The sequence below is a fragment of the Vitis vinifera genome, chromosome 11 (assembly GCF_030704535.1).
Source record: "Vitis vinifera cultivar Pinot Noir 40024 chromosome 11, ASM3070453v1".
Lineage (NCBI taxonomy): Eukaryota > Viridiplantae > Streptophyta > Magnoliopsida > Vitales > Vitaceae > Vitis > Vitis vinifera.
Genome location: NC_081815.1, coordinates 2,284,503 through 2,297,122, shown reverse-complemented (window position 1 = coordinate 2,297,122; position 12,620 = coordinate 2,284,503). Strand labels below are relative to the sequence as shown.

At 39.0% G+C, this 12,620-nt stretch overlaps 1 protein-coding gene across 1 annotated transcript; it reads left to right on the top strand.

The window, feature by feature from the left end:
* The first annotated feature begins 1,777 nt into the window (after positions 1-1,777).
* LOC100243946 (ATP-dependent 6-phosphofructokinase 3) lies at positions 1,778-9,156 on the top strand. Its single transcript, XM_002283238.3, has 13 exons — positions 1,778-2,454; positions 3,779-3,825; positions 3,957-3,996; positions 4,348-4,410; positions 4,500-4,637; positions 4,860-5,018; positions 5,146-5,199; positions 5,383-5,451; positions 5,610-5,739; positions 6,948-7,213; positions 7,689-7,737; positions 7,818-7,972; positions 8,713-9,156. Exons 1-13 carry the CDS (start codon positions 2,209-2,211, stop codon positions 8,914-8,916), a joined length of 1,620 nt encoding a protein of 539 aa, XP_002283274.1. The 5' UTR covers positions 1,778-2,208; the 3' UTR covers positions 8,917-9,156.
* The last annotated feature ends 3,464 nt before the right edge of the window (positions 9,157-12,620 follow it).

Sequence of the window (12,620 nt, the reverse complement as noted above, 5' to 3'; positions counted from 1 at the left end):
TTCTTTAATCACTTTCATCAGCTGCATACCATAAAATATGTTAATAATTATAATAGTAACACTGTGTCAGTTTCGCTGCAACATGGAGCGAGGAGCACATCAAGATCAGCGCATGCCCGGGTGTGGTTCCCATACGTGCTTATGCATAAACACATGATATGAAAGGTAAGAGAGAGAGAGAGAGAGGAAAAAGTTTAAAACTGATGAAAGAAACTGCCTAGAAAATATGGGTTTCATTTATTTACTCGAAAACCGTAGACTATATTGGTAGGATCCCAGAAAGATGTGGAAGGCTTCCAGAAGAGGCGTGACCGATGACCATTAATTGAAAGCGCCGCATCCACAAAATTCCAGACCCTCCATCCTCCCAAGGTCCATGAACATTGTTCCTTTTTTTCTTCTCATTTGGCGCGTCACGTAACCCCCGCGACCCCATCACCAAACTCTCCAACAAGGCGGCCGCGCTGGAAAGTGGGTCGCGCAACACGTGGAGTCAACCAGCGCCACCCAGTCTCACACATGCCCCATGCCCTTGAATACGACCTTAACAACACTTGTACGTAATGTATCACATCATCTTCCACGCCTGCCACAATGATAAAATACATAGCGGGAGGGGCATGGGGTTAACAGATTTAAACGTAGGATGAGCATAATGAAAATATTTTTATCAGACAGAGGGGACCACTAACGAGTTTTGAATTTGGTCTGGACGTGGATCCCATCGGCGGGTCCATGTTACTTTTTTTATAGTCGCTTTTTCAATGAAGGTGGCAGTCGACTGTTTTTTCACTCCCTGGTTTGAAGCCATTGTTTTATTGGGCATCCTTGAATGCCAAGAAAACCAGGGACGGACGCAGAGTTTTGGAGTCCGGTTTTGTCTCCCATTTATTTCGACTCCCGCAGATGGTCATGTTTTTATGAAGAGATTCGAGAAAAATGAGAAAAGTCTGTTCCCCTGCTTTTCTTTTTGCTGACCGAAATTTCAAACCTCCATACAATTTTCACTTTCGATTGTGGAAAAAGATTTGTCCCCCAAGTTTACGCCGCCAATCATAACCACTCCACGTTACAAGGGTCTATAGAAATAAATAAATAAATAAAATAATAATTATCTAATTTCCTCTACCAAGTTGCGTTATTGATTTTCGTCATTTATATATATATATATATATATATATATATTTAAAAGATGTATTATTCTAGTAGGTTTGACCGTGATTTAAACATATGTTAAAATGGAAATGTTTTTTTATAATTGAAAATTATTTTCAAAAAAGTGATTTTTTTTAAATATTGTAATAAAAATATTACTAAAATTATAAGAGATTAAAACCTTGATTTTTAAAAAATAGTTTTTAAAAATTATTATTTAAAAATACTATATTAAAATTATTTTAAATTTTTATTATATAAAAATTATAAAACAATTCTTAAAAACTGATTTTAAAAACTATTTTTTATAATTATTTTTAAACCAAACAAATTTTTTACGGTCTTTCTATTACATTATTTATAAATTATTATAAAAAAATTTAAAAATAGGATAATTATGTTTTAAAATATGTGAAATAAAATAATTAATGCAAAGATTGTGAAATCACAAGATGAAACAATCAAACATATAAAGAATTCAATTCAATTCAAATCAAATTATTTAATATATTGATCCAACAACCATAATTAAATACTTATAAATGAATTTCAATAATTAAATGATAAAAAAAAAATTGAAAGCATGATACAACCTTTTTGGCATCAAAAAACAACACATGACACAAAATATGAAATGAAAAATCATCGACAATTTTAATGTAAGGGGATCGTGTGAAGAGAGTGAATAATTTTGAATGCATTGAAGACGCACGACACAAATAGAAAGGAAAAGATTTTTTCCTTTAAAAAATAAATTTAATAACTTTCTAAATACAGTAATTTACGCTTTTACTTTTCCTATAGAGAGAATCGGGAATATACCTTTTTCCACTGGCTTCCGGCTGTCTGTGAACTCCCGCTATAAGAAAGGCCCGAAGCGAAAGCGAAGCTTCGGCCTGTTGTTTCGGAAACATGTACCCGAACCGAACCTGAAAAGAGGTCTGCGTTTCAAATTTGGTTGGTCAAAATCGACATCAGCGTCGCCTCCTATAAATATGGCTGGGTCGTCTTCAGCTGCTTCAAAGCCGTCCTTTGATTGTCTGATTTTTTTGCATGGACTCCATTCATTGTTGTTCTTCAGTTTCTGCTATTAATTCACGCTCCTTTGATTCCTCTAATTCCAAATCTTTGACTTTGAATCTGCGCAACGGTTTCGCGTCTATTTCTAATCCCAAGGTCGGATCGTCGCTAGCTCCGATGGGAACTTTCGGTAATGCTCAGCCGAAGATCGTCACCGGCGATGCTGGATACGTGCTCGAGGATGTTCCTCATTTGGCCGATTATATTCCTGATCTTCCGGTATGAATTTGATCCCTTTCGCTTTTTTATTTTTTATTTTTTATTTTTTATTTTTTTTTATTTTTTGTTGAGTTGTGCCTCTATTTGGCTGCTGAGAAAGCGGCGGAAAGGAAGAGGAAATGAGATTTTGAATTGTCTTTGTTTTCCCATTTTCGGAGAAACTAGACTCAAGTGGGCCAAGCGGTAGAATTGTGATCAGCTTACCGGAGGCTCTAATCAGTTTTCAACTTTTGATTCTTTTCCAGTTTTTTCTCTGCAACCAACGGAACATGAAGTTTCTGCTTTAATTAGTTTTTGTTCAGTTTTGATCTTGTCCTAGGATAACCGTGACCATCCAAAGCTGAGAACTTTTCTTCACTTGAAAATTTTGTTTTGCTCTTTTTTAAACTGATTTTAAATTTGTCAGCTTTGATAGAGATCAAGTTTGTTCTGTTGTTGCTTTGCTTAAGATGGATTTTACCCCTTCTTTGAAACCCAAAATAGGGGAATATGAATTTTCTTTTTCTTTTTTATTTTCCTCTGGTTTCTCAGCAACTAAACAGAACGGAATTGTATAGACAAGGTTGGTTTAAGTAGCCCAGTTGCTTTACCTATGTTCTTATCCAATGCACAGTTGATTTCAATATTAATTAGTTTATATGATGTTTGTACATATTTCTGCAAGTATTATTCAAGTTTCAGAAATGATCAAGGTTCCATTTGGGTTTTGGATGTAGATCTCATATTTTATTTAGCTATTAGCTGTTTCTATCAACTGGGAAATGCAGGAGTTCAAAGTTAAGATCTAGAGTGTTTATATTTTTTTTAGCAGGTTGTCTTCCCAGAAATATTTGCAAGTTTTTGGTAAGTAAAATGCCTAAAAGTATTTGAAGTACCTTGCTGGCAAAGACATGTGCAGCTGCCATAGGTGTGAGATGCTTGTAGGTCTGACTTCTGCAGGTGGTTGCAATACACAATTTCACGAAGATGGTAGTTAGGGTTGACTCCTTTCTACATGTTCTGGAATCTGATGGAGTCCTTAAATCTCGTGCAACACCTATTCCTGGTTATTGAAAATACATGGATGTAGGAGTCTCATATGAACCAGTGAATTCAACCAATAACCAAATCTATACTAGAACATCCATTAAAATAATGAATTTTTATTGGGGGCTTAAATACCAACCACAAATCAAAACCCATCTTTACAGTATTGAAATTGTTTCTTTGTTTGGTTAATTCACTGTTTGGATGCTAAAACCATAATTTGATGTACTTCTTTGTTAATGCTACCTTATGGGAAATAGGCCGTGTCTGATGTGTCTCTGTTCTTTTTCTATGGCAGACCTATCACAATCCTTTGCAAGATAATCCTGCATACTCAGTTGTTAAGTAAGTTGATTTGGGTTCTCTAACCCTTCTAGCATATTTTTGTTTCAGTGCAGTTAAGTGCTGTGACATATGCTTCTGATTAATATTGATTAGAATTTATTATTCATCAAAGTAATGTTGGGTTTTTCCAGGCAATATTTTGTCAATGATGATGACTCTGTTGCCCAAAAGGTTAGCATTTTTTCATGAATTTCTTCTATTTTATGTTCTGTCTTCCCACAATATCTCCTTGTTATCTGAAAAAGAAATCATCAATGGCATATATAAATCTCAATTGAGAAAAAAACTTCCTTAATACTAGAAATGGTTTCAAGTTTGTCTGCTTAGGCATATATGCTGCCATCAACTGCCTTAGAGAGGTGATAAAAAACTAGTTTGAATAGCTAACTTCACCCAATTAAGTTGGTTCCCACATCTCAATGGATTGGATATAGCAGGGTATATGGGCACCATTTTATACATGATTGATAATGAAAATCATTTTTACTTTTATGTTTCCCCCTCTTTTGTCTTCTTTTGTAGATTGTTGTTCACAAGAGTAGTCCAAGAGGGACACATTTTCGACGTGCTGGACCCCGTCAAAAGGTAAGTCTTTGTTTGTTATATTCATGGAATTTGAAATGATAAAAGACAATAGGTTTTCTCTTAACATATTCTTTTGGGTTTTTTTCCAGGTGTATTTTGAGTCTGATGAAGTTCATGCATGTATTGTGACATGTGGTGGTTTATGCCCTGGCCTCAACACAGTGATTAGGGAAATAGTATGTGGCTTGAACTACATGTATGGTGTAAACAGAGTCCTGGGGATAGCTGTGAGTTGTTACAATTTCCATCTCAGTATCTTTATGTAGCATTTCCATTTTTCTATTGCAGTCCATTCAATTCTTCTTTTACATAAGGTGATTTGTTCTGAAATTCAGGTGTCCATGCAATACTGAAACTGCTAATACAAGCAAGAAATAATTATAGATCAACTGATTTTCTAATGCTTAATTTGGTGTATCTACAACCTGATGACACTGATGGATCTGTAGGGAGGATACAGGGGTTTCTATTCTCGAAATACAACTTCTTTAACACCAAAGGTCGTGAATGATATTCATAAACGTGGGGGAACCATACTTGGGACATCACGAGGTGGCCATGATACCTCAAAGATAGTTGACAGTATTCAGGATCGTGGAATCAATCAGGTCTGTAGACAATACTATTTCTTGTCCAAGTTATCTGAGTCACACTTTCGGAGTTTTGTGTATTTGCTACACCTGGGCACACCTCTTCAATGCATGGACGTTAGATTTATAGCTTTGTTGATCTCAGGTTTACATAATTGGAGGTGATGGAACTCAAAAAGGGGCATCTGTGATTTTTGAGGTAATTTTATTTGTAAAACTGGAATATCGTAAGTCATAGTTTGAGAAATGCTGCATATAAATTTACCAGTTCCTTTTTCTCTGTTCTCAGAAATCCTGCTGTTTGTGACATTTCCTAAGCTATTTTTGGGCTAAAATGATATGCTGTAGCTGAACCCTATTGAACTGATTGTTAATTGTGCAGGAAATTCAAAGGCGTGGTCTAAAAGTTGCAGTTGCTGGAATTCCCAAAACAATTGATAATGACATTCCGGTACATCTCTTTGTTTCCTTAATTGCTGATTATAGGACCGGTTGGATATTACACCTGATTTATTGCATAGATATAAATTCAAAAACAATTTTTTTCCTATTTTTTATTGACCAATTCTCTTTTTAGTTGATTTTTACCTCCGACTATTGCTGGTACAGGTTATTGACAAGTCCTTTGGCTTTGACACTGCTGTTGAGGAGGCCCAACGTGCTATTAATGCAGCACATGTTGAATCTGAAAGTATCGAGAATTGTATTGGTGTTGTCAAGTTAATGGGTCGCTACAGCGGTAAGTTTCATGTCTTTATTGTCCATATGTTCATCTGCCTCACTTCTTTTAAGGTAGTCTTCATGTCAACAGCTCTTCTATTCTGAGAATGCATGGAGGAGCTTGCGTAGGAGTTAGGATCAAGTATTCAGCTAAACACCCCACTTCTTGGAGTCACTTAGCAAATTCTTTTTCACTACACCAATTAATATTCTCGGAAATGCTAGAAATTGCTTGAACACAATCTAAATAGCTATAGAGTTAAAGCTCTACGGATGGCAAAATAGATTATGCCAGTTGTTCTGTCATGATGTGATTTACTCTTTATATGATTAACAATCAGTGTGACATATATCATTTTTAGTATAATTAATGTTATCTATTATGAGCACTGTCAAGTAATTTTTCTTTTAGTTTTTCATTTGTGCATAGAAACACTCTCAGGCATCCAAGAGGCTGTATCTAAGAAAATTAGGAGCGACAATTATGTTGTGCTGTCTTAGGAAATTACTCAACCAGGATACAACTCACTTAATGTTGTATCAAATTTTTTTGACATGGATAGGATCCTGGCATGATATGACCACCTATGTAACCCTTTCAATAAACAAGTCTCGAGTTGGTTTGAGTCATGTTTAGGTTGACATTACACCCAACATGATAATGATCCCTTTAATACAACAATAAATCTTTTAACCTGTTTAATGATTTAAATTTACATAAAATTGTAATCTAACTTGTTTTGACAAATGATTTATTAAAAGAATATAATAAAATAAATGTAAATTATACTAACAATTGCACAACTATATGAATTAAGCAGTGCTTATGTGATGTGTGCCATAATCTTAAATAGGTTGAATGGGTGGAACCCCTAACACAAACATATGCTGTTCAATAAATAGGTTTAGTGGCTTGACATGTTTGCAATAAAAATATGATCAAAGCAAAACCTACTTCATGCCATTTTTTGAGTTGTTTTCACAAGTCATGCTAAGAATTCCCACCTCTATAAGAACAAGTAAGAAGTAAATATCTAAAAGTTGATAGCTCTTACCAATTTATATATGGTTAATCCAGTTAATTCCTTACAACCAATCATTATGGTTTTTCTTTTGGACTTGATTGTCTTGTCACTGACAGAGCTGTCCATTTTCTTTCTCCTATTTATGTTTCTGTTCTAAGTTTGCATTGCTCTCTCTACAATCTAAATTGGATTTGTGGTGCAGGGTTTATTGCAATGCATGCTACCCTGGCCAGCCGAGATGTGGACTGTTGCTTGATTCCAGAATCACCCTTTTATCTTGAAGGGCCAGGTGGACTTTTTGAATACATAGAAAAGCGACTCAAAGAAAATGGGCACATGGTTATTGTAATGGCTGAAGGTGCTGGTCAGGAACTTCTTTCTGAGAGCATGCGCTATGCAGACAAGCAGGATGCTTCAGGAAACAAGCTTCTCCAAGATGTTGGGCTGTGGATATCGCAGAAAATCAGGGTAGGGATTCTGACCAAAGTTGTACTATATATATAAAATCATCTACATTTATATGATTGGTTTGTTGGCGCATTACATTTATCTGTCTGCTTTTGTGCACATGCATTTTCAAGCTTACTTATCTTGAGCTTTTGAAAATGTAATTGAACTTAACAATTTTCCACATAATTTAATATATGTTTGTTGTCATTTTGGCTTTTTATTCAATATCTTACTGAAAGCTTCTGACTTGAAAAGAAATTCCTTCCATGGAGCAGTAAGGTAGTCCATGAAAGACTACACTGTTTGTTGGGGAACTAGGATGGGAAGATTACTGCTTCCTTTACAAGCCATATATTGCAAAAAGTTATGGTTCTTTTTTTTCTTTTCCTTGTTATTGGAGCAAGTTGATAAGTGAAATTTTTATGCTACAATCACAAGACTTGAAACTCATGGGATTTAGATAAATTCATCAGTTTAATTTCTTTGTTTGCAGGATCATTTCTCAACAAGTAAAAGGATGGGCATAACTCTCAAATATATAGGTTTGTATACACTATCTTTCTAATATATAGAAGCTGGGCAATGGCTGGTCTAACCAAGTGCTGCACTTTTTGTCTATCAGATCCTACGTATATGATCCGTGCTGTTCCAAGCAATGCATCTGACAATGTCTATTGCACACTTCTTGCTCAAAGTGCTGTTCATGGAGCAATGGCAGGGTACACAGGGTTTACAGTTGGGCCTGTCAATGGCAGACATTCTTATATACCTTTCTATGTGAGTTAGCATTTTCATTAAAAAAATTTATTGGTTTTGTTGAATAACTAAAAAATAATTTATTGATTTGGATGAGCATGGTAAAAGAAAAAGGGAATTGTTGACATTTGTTCACCTTTTCTAATAAATATCTAACTTAATAAAAAACAAAAAAAATTAATCCTGCCACTCCCTCTTCTTTGGACCCTTTTCGCACACTCTGTCACACACATGCCTAGGGACACACACATGATCTCTCGTATTTTATTCTTGAATTGTGTTCATATGTAACCAAAAAAAACTCCCTCTTCTTTGGACCCTTTTCGCACACTCTGTCACACACATGCCTACAGGGACACACACATGATCTCTCGTATTTTATTCTTAAATTGTGTTCATATGTAACCAAAAAAAATCTTTGAATACAATGTTATGTGAGATTTGCTTTATCAAAAAGCAAATAGAGAATTGGGTGTTTTTATTTGACAATTACTAGTGGTGTCCTTTTCTGCAACTGTGTACAACTTGACATAAAGGTTGTTTTTGTTGGACAAGGATCAAGGTGGGTAGGACTGTTAATGACTTTTCAAAGTTAGCATTAGGCAGAAGAAAGTTCAAAGTTCTGATTCCTTTTAAATGTATCCCCCTGCCTTCCTTCAAACAGGAGAATAAAAGAAATGCTATATAAGATAGTACAACATTCTAGTAATAGGGAAACTACCACCTCTAACTGCTTTACTTGTTGGATGGTTGGTCTGCAGCGAATTATTGAAAGACAGAACAAAGTTGTGATAACAGATAGAATGTGGGCTAGGCTTCTGTCTTCTACCAATCAGCCAAGCTTTTTGAGCCCTGAAGACATTATTGAAGACAAGAAAGAGGAAGCACCGCAATCCCAGTTGTTGAATGGGGAGAGTGGTAGAGATGATGAGGCATTTGAGAAAGTGATCAGCAATGCATGTTGAGATTTGTACGGTAATGTTCTGTAGATTGTTACTGTTATTGCTTAGCTTGCAGTTCCAAGAATTTGTTATCTACTCTGAACCTTGATTCTATTGTTTTGGCTTTCATGAAGTTCATGTACTTAGTATAAAAACATGAAGTTCATGCCAAAAGTTAGTCCACTATATTTGGACATCTGTATTGCTGAGATGTAATATGAAAAGACAGTATTTCCTTGAAGGCTTAAGTGCCTTTCTGGTGCCCATGTTTGTGTAGCTAAATCCCTTCTTAGCATTGGAATATTTATCTGAAAGTAATTAAATTCAGATTCAGAATTTGTAGAACCCTTGTCTTGATTAATCGCAAAATTTGCAACTTGAAGGGTGGTGGGGGTCTTTGTGGATGAAAATGGAACCTGCATAAAATCATTGCTTTGATCTTATGCAGCCTCCTTTATTTCCATCTTTCCATCTCAATTCAGAATATGTCTAATTTCTGAACAAGTTCCTTGGTTTGTTGTCTTGTGATTGAAGCCTGTGATGGTAATCACATCTAGAGAAAAATTGGGATATATTCATTTGAGGCATCACTTCCTAACTCAATCATGTTTGGGTTATTCATCACTGTTTACTTCTATGAGAACGATGCAACAGAAGTTAGGAGTAGGATTGTTATAGGCACGGTCTGGATTTGGTTTTGAAAAGTTTAAAAACATCTTCTTGTGTGTGTAATAACTAATAATAGCTTCTATAAATTAGGATTTAATAAAGATGTTTGGAATGGATAGTATGCAACCTAATTATTGGTGGAGTCGGACTTAAGAGTTGACAACAAATGGTGCGCTAGGCAAGGCTAGGTGGTCGATCCACGCACTGAATTAGCAAAAGACACTCAGGCAGGAATTCACCCAAGTTTCGCATCCGATAAGCAAGTCAACCAATAACGACAAAGACAACAAAGTCAATGCCTATAGATCCTACTCCGTACTCCGTGCTGATTGTTTTATGATGCAGTGCGTGATCGAGGCATAGTGTCACAAGCTGACCCAAATGAGCCTCCCCATGGCCTTATATAGGGCCAGGAAGCTTCTGGAGACTCCTAGAATGGGAAGAGTGTGGAAGGTTCTAGAGAAGTCTGGAGGAGTCCACACAATTCTACACTATGGTGGAAGGCACAAGAGGAGCCCGGGGCTTTCTAGAGAAGTCTAGAAGACTCTTGTATATACTTGTATATAGGCTTGTAACTAGAATGATGTAGGACATTCTAGAATAGTCTTGAGATGTAAGGAACCCTCCAAGGTTCCAGAGAGTTCCATTGGTGCCTATAAATAGGTGAGGGCCTCATTTGGCCAAGGCACCAAGCAAGTGAGCATCCAAGCACTTGTAAAGGCTTCTTTGAGTAATAGAAAGCTTCCATTCTTTAAGGAGTTGCCTACCAAGCTTCTTAAGCTTTTGAGTCGCGAGTGTCTTAGCCGGGTGAGCTAAGTATAGGGAGCAAGGCTGACTTAGCAAGATCAAGCGTCTTGGCTTGTCTAAGTGCCGCACGAGCTTAGTGAACGACTAAGTCCGTGACAAGTGGTATCAGAGCGCGGTTACGAGGTGGGCATACCAAAGGAAGCATGTCGGGCTCTAACGTGGAGGAGACTAGCGAGCAAACCCGTGGACGGGAGATGGAGCATACTACACGGGGCAGAGGCAGGAAGGATAAGTCTCGTGACGCCTTAGCCAACATGGAGGCAAGGCTAGCCAAGGTGGAGCTAGCCATGGCGGACACCCGGGAAGGGGTGGACTTGATTGAGCAAGGCATGGAGAAGGGATTAGAGGATCTAAGGGAACAGATCCAAGACCTTCGCGAGGGTGTGCTAGGCTCACAAGTTCAGCCGGTGTCACACGAGGAGTTCATGTCCTTCCAAGACAAGGTCATGACCATGTTCGCTAGTGTGGAGTCAAGGATGGAGGCCTTGGCTGCACGCATGGATGCCCGAGACCAAGAGATCCGACAAGAGCTGGCCATCTATAAGTCGGCGGTGTCAGCACGAGTTATGGCCACTCATGAGGCACCAAGGGTGGAGGTGCCCAAGCCACACATGTTCAGTGGCAAGAGGGATGCCAAGGAGCTGGATAACTTCTTGTGGCACATGGAACGTTACTTTGAGGCCATTGCATTGGTGGATGAAGCCACTAAGGTACGCACCGCAACCCTCTACCTCACTGATAATGCTACTCTATGGTGGCGTCGACGGTTTGCCGACATAGAAAGAGGGACGTGCACCATAGACACATGGGATGCCTTCAAGAGAGAAATCAAGAGGCAATTCTATCCCGAAGACGTGGCTTACCTAGCAAGGAAGAGTTTGAAGCGTCTCAAGCACACGGGCTCAATCCGTGAGTATGTTAAAGAATTCTCTACTCTCATGCTTGAGATACCTAACATGGCTGAGGAGGAGCTACTGTTTAACTTCATGGACAACCTGCAAAGTTGGGCCGAGCAAGAGTTGAGGAGACGTGGTGTCCAAGACTTAGCCACGGCTATGGCAGTAGCTGAGTCCTTGGTGGATTATAGGAGAGGAGACTCTTCCAAGCCCAAGCCACCATCCAAGGGTAACCAGGCTAAAGGTGGGGGAGACAAGAGGTCGCAAGGCCACACTTCTAAGGAAGAATCAAGCAAAGGCCCTAGTGGCAAGGATGGCAAAGGCAAGGACAAGCGGAAGGAGTTCAAGCCCAGGACCAATTGCTTCTTGTGCGATGGTCCGCATTGGGCACGGGACTGCCCTAAGAGGAAGGCTTTAAATGCTATGATCGAGGAGAAGGAGCAGGAAGACGATGCTAAGATGGGATCGTTGCAGCTCTTAAATGCCCTTAAGGCCAAGCCGATGCCTAAGACGCCTCAAAGCAAAGGGCTGATGTACGTGGAGGCCCTTGTGAATGGTAAGGCCACCAAGGCCCTGGTGGACACAGGTGCCACTCACAACTTTGTCTCGGAGGATGAGGCAAGAAGGTTGGAGCTCCAAGCATCCAAAGAAGGAGGATGGCTCAAGGCAGTCAATTCAGCTGCCAAGCCATCACAGGGAGTAGCTCGCGGGGTGATTATGCACATTGGCCCGTGGGAAGGAAGGGTCGACTTCACAGTGGCACCCATGGACGACTTCAAGATGGTACTAGGAATGGATTTCCTACAGAAGGTCAAGGCTGTGCCACTACCTTTCCTACGCTCAATGGCTATCCTAGAGGAGGAGAAGCCGTGCATGGTCCCTACGGTCACTGAAGGTACGCTCAAGACCCCTATGCTATCTGCTATGCAAGTAAAGAAGGGGTTAAAGAGGGAAGAGGTGACCTACCTCGCCACCTTAAAGGAAGAAAAGGATGATGGGTCAGGAGAACCCATTCCTAAGGAAATCGAGGGGGTCCTTGATGAGTTCAAGGACGTGATGCCGCCCGAGTTGCCTAAGAGACTTCCTCCTAGGAGAGAGGAAGATCACAAGATTGAGTTGGAGCCAGGAGCCAAGCCCCCTGCTATGGGGCCATATAGGATGGCACCACCTGAGTTGGAGGAGCTAAGGAGACAACTCAAGGAGTTGCTAGATGCGGGGTTCATCCAACCATCCAAGGCTCCCTATGGCGCGCCGGTTCTATTTCAAAAGAAGCATGATGGGTCCCTACGAATGTGCATAGATTACCGGGCACTCAATAAGGTGACGGTGAAGAACAAGTATCCCATCCCGCTCATT